Here is a 9,459-nt window from a genome sequence, read left to right as displayed (position 1 = left end):
CGTCCCCGAGGCTGCACCGATCCTCGTGCTGCCGCTGCGTCGCCTCGTCGGGCCGTAGCGAGCGTGGCACGCGGTCCCTGCAACCGCCCTGAGGTTTTCCCCGCCGTCGTCCCAACCGGCGTGCTGCCGCTGTGTCGCCCCTTCGGGCCGTAGCATCGCGGCGCGCGGTCCACTCCGTCGTCCCCGCGCGTCGACTTCTACGTGGTATGCGTTGCGCCGCCTCCCTAGGCGCGGGAACGCCATCGTCCGCGCAGGTCCTCATCACGCTGTCGGGTTCTTCCTCACCTACTTCGAGCACCGCCGCCGCGCTTCTGACCTAGCCGCCGCCGCCGCCTCCTCAGGCTGCCGCCGCCGCTCTTCTTCCCGGTCCACGGCGACTACCTCGACACCGACCACCCCAACTCGATATCGACCACGGCGTCCTTCACACGGGTACCTCAACAACGGCTACACCACCCTACGCTCTCGGCTACATCGACATCGGCACAAAGGGCTATCGCCTTGCTTGTGCAACCTCGTCGGTTGCCACTCCAGCCACAACTTCCGCGATGCGTCGAACGTTACGACTGTGGGGGGTGTCCATCTGCTTGCCTTCGGATTCTTCTCCAGTCTCACCGTCTGCGTCGCTACCGTTGTAACTGCGGGGGGATGTTGAGTATCGTGATTATTAGGAAAGCTAGGATAGCGTAGGATATTATTCTACCTTGCCTTGTACTCCAAACAGATCATGTATTCATTATATATATGCCCACTAGGCTCAAGCAATACAACAACTATTCCACCAATCCCTCTCTCCCTTCTAACAATCATGATCAGAGCATCTCCAGGAGCATTTGCGTAACTTAAGCTCTCATATGCCCGCGAACGTATCACAAACTCACGAGTGAGTAGAACATGTCAAGTTGTCTTTTTTGACGTATAATGATTTTCAAGCTCCAAGCCTCTGAATTCTGAAGCATGCATTGTGACTATGATATGATCTCTCCCGCAAAAAAAAGAAGATAAAGACTATGATGATCTCAGTAGGCTACAAGGATATATAGAATGTCTTCCACGTAAAAGCACCAGGCCATAAAGTTTACAAACTTAGGAAGTGGTGCTCATATATCATGGTCCTCATATATACTAATATATATTCATCTCAAACACTGAAAGCAGTGGCGGAGCTTGGTGGGGGCCAACCTGGGCCATGCCCCCCCCCCCCCCCCCCACCCAGCTCATAAGAAAATTTCTGTATATAGCTTAGTATTAGGCCTATTTGTGCACTAAAAATCATCTCAAAATAATTATGTTTGCCCCCCCAACCCATGCCCCCCCCCCCCCATGATTTCGGCTCAAGCTCCGCCACTGACTGAAAGTATAAACAAAAAGTAGTGGTCAAGGCCAACGCTGCTAGATCTTAATTTAGTTTTTTAGGAAATACTTTTTAGGCAATTTTAGGGAAATACTGTAGTAGTAGATCTTAATTTAGTAGTACCGGCCGGCTATTAAGGAAAGATGGAATTTTTTTAGGAAAATTAAGGAAAGATGGAGGCTAACCTCTACGAGCCCAACGTGGAGGCCAAGAAAAGCCCGCCATGATGAATGATGATGCCACGAGAGAATTAGATGTTCAATTTTGTAGGATGAGGTATGATGTATTGGCGGCGCATTGACCTAGCTAGCTAGCTAGAGCCACAACTTTGTGTCCGGCCGCTCCTTTTTCGTCTCCAACAACTCGTCCATCGCTACGGTAGGGCTTCTTCTTCCGGCCGTCCATCGCTTGCTGTCATCGCCGACCACCATCGACATCTCCGACCCTACGCCGCCACGGCTCCCGACGAACCTGAGCCCTGAAAGGTAGACCATACTATATGCATGGTTTGACATTGCAGTTAGAGTAAGATTTTTTGTTGTTGTTGGACCCATTGCAATTTACATGCTTATTTCACATTAACATGCATGGGATTGCACAAGGCTTGGGATTAATCGTAAGTAATGTAATGTACTTTTCAAATTTGCTAGGCATTATAAGATGACAAGTACACCACTAACAAGTAACTTCTTTAAGCCGGCCTGAAGATTCATATATAGAGTTACAATTAATGCAACAAAGAAACTGTAGCTTTCGCTAAAATACAAAACACGTATTGTTAGAGTTCGATACAGACTTTGCAAACATATCATTCTCTTCAAAACCCTGGTTTAGCGAGAATACCCTTTTTGCAAACATCATTGCCCTAGCAGCTCAAACCCTGGCTCCAAAGTACTCCATCTGTAAAGTAATATAAGATCGTTTTGTATTTACGTATTTTATTTTATTGTTCCGTTGCAACACACACATATATCCACAGTGCCCACATAGCTGGCTGAGTAGCATGCATCAGGGTCCTAGGAGCACAAAAAATTGCAAATTCTATTCCATTTTCCAGGATTCGGGATCCAGTTACGGTCCCAATAAGAAACAGTCAAGGTCTCATTGATCCTGCTGTGTATATATGCAGAAACTTTGAGATGTCTTAATTTTGATGCAAATGCCTTCATTACGTGGTGCATATATATCTCCATCACGTCCATATACTTACCATTTGATCTCCCTTCATTATGTAATGCAAATCCATTGATTCTGTAAACCCTCTGACATCCCGAAAGTTTTTGCAGCTTCCGTTTGATTCCTCTCCAGCTTCCGCAACATGGGTAACCTATTAACTTCTTCGGTTAACAAGCCCATACCAGAGACCTCATCGAGATGCCTGACAGAGTGCACCACCGCCGCCCACAACTTCGAGGTGGTTAAGTACTCGGTGCTCAAGGGCATGGGTGCCGGTAAGTTCGTTAGCTCGAGCACTTTTAGAGTCAGCGGCTACGACTGGAAAATCAGGATCTATCCTGATGGGAACAGGGAGGCAGACAAAGCTGCCTACATGTCTGCCTTCTTGTGTTTCTGCAGTGGTGCAACAATGGATGTGAAGGTCAAGTTCAATTTGAGTTTACTGGGGAAAGATGGGAAAATTAGTAATCTAAATAGCAAAACAACAACAGCTAACTTTAAGACTGTAGGTTATACTTGGGGCTGGGACAAATTCATTGACAAGTCCAGGCTGCAAGAACTGCTATCCCGCAATGACGACTGCTTCACAATCAGGTGCGTTTTGACCGTCATAAAAGACCATCACACGGAAGATGTAAGCACAGTCCTAGTCCCAGTCCCCCAGTCAGACCTCCACACGCACTTGGCAAACATGTTGAAGGACGGACAAGGCGTGGATGTGACAGTCAGTGTTGGCGACCAACTATTCAGTGCACACAGATACGTGTTAGCCGCACGATCATCAGTCTTCAAGGCTGAGCTCTTTGGTGAAATGAAGGAAACCACCATGGAATGTATCAAGATCGAGGACATGGAGCCTGCCATCTTCAAGGCACTTCTTCACTTCATATACACAGATAACCTGCCAAACAATTGTGGTGTTGACCAAAATGTGGCATTGCAACACTTGTTGGTCGCCGCAGATCGGTATGGACTGGACAGGCTAAAGGCTATTTGTGAAGAGAAGCTATGCCAGAAAATTGATGTGCAGACAGTTACAACCACCCTAGCTTTAGCGGAGCAGCACCACACCATGCAACTCAAGAATGCTTGCCTTCAGTACATGTCTTTGCAGGATGTGCTTCAAGCAGTCAAGAAGACCGACGGGTTCAAGCACCTCACTACAAGCTGTCCATCGATTATGATGGAGATATTAGACAAGGTCGCCCCATCGTCAGATGTATGAGCAGTGTAGCTCAGAATTTAAATTGAAGTGTGGAATGCTAGCCTTATTCCATCAATTTTTATCATCTCTCTTGTGTGTCCAACTGTCCATTGAAAGACTCAACTTCTCTTTAAAAATGTGTGCTCTGTGCTCTGAATTATTTGGTGCTAGAAATTCTAAGGAAATTCACATGATCCTTCCTTTCTTTAGTTCTGTTGTTCTCTTTCACTACCAGAATAACTGGCGATGCCGACGGCCCCCGTCGGCATAGATTGGCCTATCCCGACGGCCCAGCCCAAGCCGTCAGCATAGAAAAGCCGTCGGCGTATATCCATCTATGCCGACGGCCCCCGTCGGCAAAGCTCAGCCGTCGGCGTCGCGAGAAATATGCCTACGGCGGCCGTCGGCATAGAACGGCCTTTTGACGGCGTCAGTCTACGCCGACGGGCTAACGGCGGCCGTCGGCATAGCCCCCACGTCATCGATCCGTGTCGCCCGCCACGTCATCGATCCGCGTCGCCCGCCACGTCATCGATCCGCGTCGCTCGCCGGTCCGCGGGGGCCGTCGGCATACGCCTGGCCCATGGATGTTGCCACGTCATCGATCCCCACCCTTTGCCACGTCATCGATCCGTGGCCGTGTGCGCAGGTATGCCGACGGCCTTGCCGTCGGCATACCTCTATTTTTTTATTTTTTATTTATATTATTTACTTTTTCCTGTTTTTTTCACAACATAAATGTGCCTTATCTAACAAAAAAAACATACCCCGATGGTATATCGATTGCCCCCCCTCACGGACGTTGCTGCCGCCGTGCCCCACAGCGACGCCGGTGAGGGGGGGCACACCCCGGAGCTGCGTGCCGGGTGCCTGTGCCAGCCACCACGCTTCCACAGCCGTAGGAGGGTCCAAAGCAACACCTAGCGGCATTGCTACCCCCCGGGTACACCGTCCCGTCTAACTGGGACCTCATACATGCGGGGCGGTGTGGTGCCATGTCTGAAGAGGCGGGACGGGGGCCCTGGGGATAGCAATACCACCGGAGCGTCGCACCGGGCCCTCATACATGCGGGGTGGTGTGGTGCCATGTCCAAAGAGGCGGCGCGCATCTCCGGGGTGTGCCCCCCCTCACGGACGGCGGCGCCGCCGGCACCTGGAGGGGGAAAACGGACGCGTCGGATCTACACGGAGGGGATCTTGCTGTGGGTCTGGCCCGGATGTTGCTCCAAAGTGTTCCTATGGGCTGACCTAACACAACCGGGTGGAGAGTTCCACTGGTCAAAGCCCGTCCGTGTAAAGTCAAAGGGCTAGATCTCGTGGTCTAACGCTACAGGGTTAGGCGGGACGGGGCCCCTGGGGGTAGCAATGCTACCGGAGCGTCGCACCGGGCCCTCATACATGCGGGATGGTGTGGTGTCATGTCCGAAGAGGTGGCACGCGTCTCCGGGGTGTGGCCCCCCTCACGGACGGTGCCGCCGCCGGCACCTGGAGGGGTGAAACAGACGCGTAGGGTCTCCACGGAGGGGATCTTGCTGTGGGTATGGCCCGGATGTTGCTCCAAAGTGTTCCTATGAGCTGAACTAACACAACCGGGGGAGAGTTCCACTGGTCAAAGCCCGTCCGTGTAAAGTCAAAGGGCTAGATCTCGTGGTCTAACGCTATAGGGTTAGGCGGGACGGGGGCCCTGGGGCGTAGCAATGCTACCAGAGCGTCGCACCGGGCCCTCATACATGCGGGGTGGTGTGGTGGCATGTCCGAAGAGGCGGCACGCGTCTCTGGGGTGTGCCCCCCCTCACGGACGGCGCCGCCGCCGGCACCTGGAGGGGTGAAACGGACGCGTCGGGTCTACACGGAGGGGATCTTGCTGTGGGCCTGGCCCGGATGTTGCTCCAAAGTGTTCCTATGGGCTGTGGCATTGCTACCCCCAGGGCCCCCGTCCCGCCTATTAGAGATGTAGGTGGATTCAACGCGGTAGAAACTGAAAATTTGATGTGATTAATTTAAGTGAATCCTTAATTATGTTGTGTGGCTTGCAAAAAAGCAAAGGATGGCAGATAATCAGTGGATGTACAGTGGTTTTATCCGTCGGAATCGAGTAACATCAGAGTGGATCGCGAAAACCGATGTGTATTTGAAGGAGATATTCCGTCGTCCAATGAGAATTATCCCACCATGCCCCTGTGCGAGATGTGCCAGACGTCACCGTAGAAATCAGACGGACATGAGTGAGCACCTTCGCACGCACGGATATATGCCAAACTTTGACATGCCGCCGATAAACATAGTTGAGCAGGACCGTGGTAGAGAGGAGGTGATGCGACAACGCATCGATGGATATGAGGACGACGGGGTCAGGGACATGCTAGATGATGTCATTGTTGCAGAAACGGCAAATGCGACACCTTCAGAGAATGAACCGGAGGAGCCGGAGGCAACCGCAAAGGCCTTCTTGGAGGTCTTGGCCTCGTCGAAGAAACCTCTTTATGCGGGTGCGAAAATATCTCAACTGGATGCCATCTCGCAACTGATTGCAGTCAAGGCTAAGTACGGCTGTAGCCAGAAATGCTTCGAAGCATTCTTGGGAGTATGGGCTAACAGCCTCCCTGAGGGTCATGAACTGCCGAAAAGCATGTACGATACAAAGAAAATCATGAAGGCACTCTTTATGGATTATGAGAAAATAGATGTTTGCCCGAAGAATTGCCTTTTGTTTAGGCACGAGTATGCGGATGACAAGTACTGTAGGCAGTGCGGTTCGTCTCGGTACATTGAGGTGGTCGGTGAGGATGGTGAGAAAAAGCAGCTAACCATCCCCGTTAAGGTTCTTCGGTATCTTGATTTTACAAAAAGACTGCAATGCCTTTTCATCACGAAGGAGTCTGCCAAAATGATGAAGTGGCACAAGGAAGGTATAAGGTGCAATCCAAAAAAAATCGTACATCCATCGAAAGGGGAAGCATGGAAGTCGTTCGATGAAGAATACCCCGAGGAAGCAGCCGAGGCTGGGAATGTCAGAATAGCCATATCAGGTGATGGGTTGAATCCATATGGTATGTCGTCCAATCCATACAGCTGCTAGCCCGTGTTTGTAGTTCCGCTCAATCTTCCTCCCGGTGCCCTAATGCAACGCAAGACCATGTTCTTGTCGCTCATCATTCCGGGGCCTGATTATCCGGGGAAGCAATTGGGTGTGTTTATGCAGCCGCTGGTGGATGCTTTGCACCATTCTTGGTACTTTCCGACATTGACATACGACGGGGATCTGCAGTGAAATTTCTTGATGAAAGTTTGGTTGCACTATTGCATGCATGACTTTCCCGGCTATGCTCTATTCTGCGGATGGTGTACAAGTGGGAAGATGCCATGCCTAGTGTGCATGCAGGCTTTGCGAATGATTTGGCTGAGTAAGGGTGGCAAGTATGTAGCCTTTGACCTGCATCGACAGTTCCTCCCTCCAGACCATCTAGACAGGGAAGACAAGAAGAACTTCACGAAAGGCCGGGTTGTTCATGAAGTAACCGAGATTCCAACATTTTCGGGGGCAGATGTTCTTGCTCAGCTAAAAGCTCTCCAGCCTAAAGTCAAAGGCGGTTCTCGATGCTGTGATCACTCCTACTATCTCCTACACACAGCTCCGTCGGATCGACCCGACCCTGAGCCAGCGCACGAGCACACCCATGAGCAGTGCACCGTCACAGTCCCTCTTTCAGGAGTAGCAAACTGTAAGTATTTTCCCTTTTATCTTCATTGCTCACTTTACTTTCCGCATTTAGTAGTTTTATGAGTTTCATCATGTCATACTGTAGGCCTACATGGAGTACACACGCCAGGAGACCATGGCGTGGCACGACCGCCTTCATGCATACCATCAGCAGAGGGATCTCTAGATACAACACGCTTTTCAGGAAATGGCGGCCGGCAGGTGTCCTCAATGGCCATCAGCAGAGGGTCCTCTAGCATAACCAACGTTGCTAACCTTTGAGGAGTTTGTGGCACAGAACGCTGGCCCCTCGCCGGTTAGTTCATCCCCAATCTATTCACTCAAAGCATATCATGCCTTTCAACACAGTCATATATCCCGTTAATATGTCTTTTCAACATCTAGGGAACCGGTGGATCAACCGTTGGCGGTGGTCTTCGCAGCACTCCCGAGTCACGGAGCCCGACCACTCCGATCCACGGAGGCGGAGGCGGAGGTGGAGGCGGTCTTGGCGGTACCGCTGCCGCTAGCAGTGACAACCTGGGCTTCGGCGGTCTTGGCAGTGACGACCTCCGCGGTGCTCGACGTCCTGGCGCTTAAGCCTTTGGGTCACATTGTGGCGGTTCTCGATGCTAGGATACTTATATGCTTGTGATGTTTCTTATCTTATTGTTGTTTGTGAGATTCTTATATGCTTGGTGGTGATGATACTTATATGTTTATGCTTTGCGATGCTTCTTATGATGTGTGATGATGAATTTGTTGTGTGATGCTGCTCCTTATTGTTACATGATGCTGCTTCTTATATATGATGTGTATATTCAAATGAATTGAGCTGAAAAGAAATAGAAAAAAAAACTGGACAGAAACTATGCCGACGGTCTGGCCGTCGGCATAGGCCTGGCGTGAGCTCCCAGTGGCCGACACGTGGCATGTCTATGCCGACGGCTTAGCCGTCGGCATAGTTTCAAACTAAGCCGACGGCTAGGCCGTCGGCATAGACCTGCCCCAGGAGCAACGGCTTCTCGCCACGTGGCAAGAAGCCATTGGTCAACACTTAACAGCGGCCGCCGTTAGGCGATGACGTTGCCGACGGCCAGGGCCGTCGGCATAGATGTACGGCCACCGTCGGGATAGGGGCTATGCCGATGGTCATCCTAGCTACGCCTACGGATATGTTGCCGACGGCCCTATGCCGACGGGGGCCGTCGGCATAGGCCTGTCCCGACGGCTAGTCAGGGCTATGCTGACGGCCCTGGCCGTCGGCATAGGGTGCGATTCCGGTAGTGTTTCTCCCTTAGTTTTTGCCTTTTTGGCAGTGAATTTTCCTGAAGACCACATTCCTCTTGAACCTTACCTTCGTGGAGAACTAGGTTTACCTATTCTGATATGGATGTATACTGGGATGGAGCTTTGAACCTTACCTTCTTTGCAGTCCCGGTCCCGTACTCCCTTCCAAGTCCAGATATTTCATGTGGAACTCCTGTTTTCGATGGAAAAACAATTATTATTGCTGGGATATAACAAGGACAACAATTAGCGTCTATTTCAGCTCAGCTAAATAAGGCACAGCCACAGCTAAATATGAAGTGGCATTCAATCTCAGAACTGATCACCGATCCAAAAACGAAGATAACCTGTCATGGATATTCAGTAGTTTAATGCAGGCATAAATCAACAAGAAGCTCACTAAAATATAGCAAGCACTCGCAGCAAATTCTTGTCGACTCTTTCCACTTCTTTTTCCAACAACTTACTCCCTCCGTTCGGATTTAGATGTCGCGACGTCTTTTTTTGCGAAAACCCCCTCCATCTATTTCCGACCGAACCCGCGGTCCTCGTCCTCACTCTCTTCTTCGGCTGGCCGCCGCGGTCCGCTCGATGCTCTTCTCTGTCTCGCCGCCGCGCTGTCGCCGCGCTCTCCCCCCTCGCCCTTCCCTCCCCACCTTCTATCGCGTCGCCGCGCTCTCCTCTCCCACCTTCGGTGGCCTCGCCGCGCTCCTCTCCTCCTTCCCGCGGTGACGG

The 9,459-nt window shown here is 51.2% G+C and overlaps 1 protein-coding gene across 1 annotated transcript; it reads left to right on the top strand.

Moving 5' to 3' along the window:
• Positions 1 to 1,548: 1,548 nt before the first annotated feature.
• On the top strand, positions 1,549 to 3,755 carry LOC123100788 (BTB/POZ and MATH domain-containing protein 2-like). Its single transcript, XM_044522665.1, has 2 exons — positions 1,549 to 1,839; positions 2,641 to 3,755. The coding sequence occupies exon 2, from the start codon at positions 2,673 to 2,675 to the stop codon at positions 3,753 to 3,755; it is 1,083 nt and encodes a 360-aa protein (XP_044378600.1). The 5' UTR covers positions 1,549 to 1,839; positions 2,641 to 2,672.
• The last annotated feature ends 5,704 nt before the right edge of the window (positions 3,756 to 9,459 follow it).

Source organism: Triticum aestivum, chromosome 4D (assembly GCF_018294505.1).
Source record: "Triticum aestivum cultivar Chinese Spring chromosome 4D, IWGSC CS RefSeq v2.1, whole genome shotgun sequence".
Classification (NCBI taxonomy): domain Eukaryota; kingdom Viridiplantae; phylum Streptophyta; class Magnoliopsida; order Poales; family Poaceae; genus Triticum; species Triticum aestivum.
Note: the sequence above shows the minus strand (reverse complement) of the source record. Positions and strands in the feature narration are given on the sequence as shown.

What these genes read in the sequence shown, in the direction of transcription:
- LOC123100788 (XM_044522665.1), top strand. Translation starts at nt 2,673, where the DNA reads ATGGGTAACCTATTAACTTCTTCGGTTAACAAGCCCATACCAGAGACC.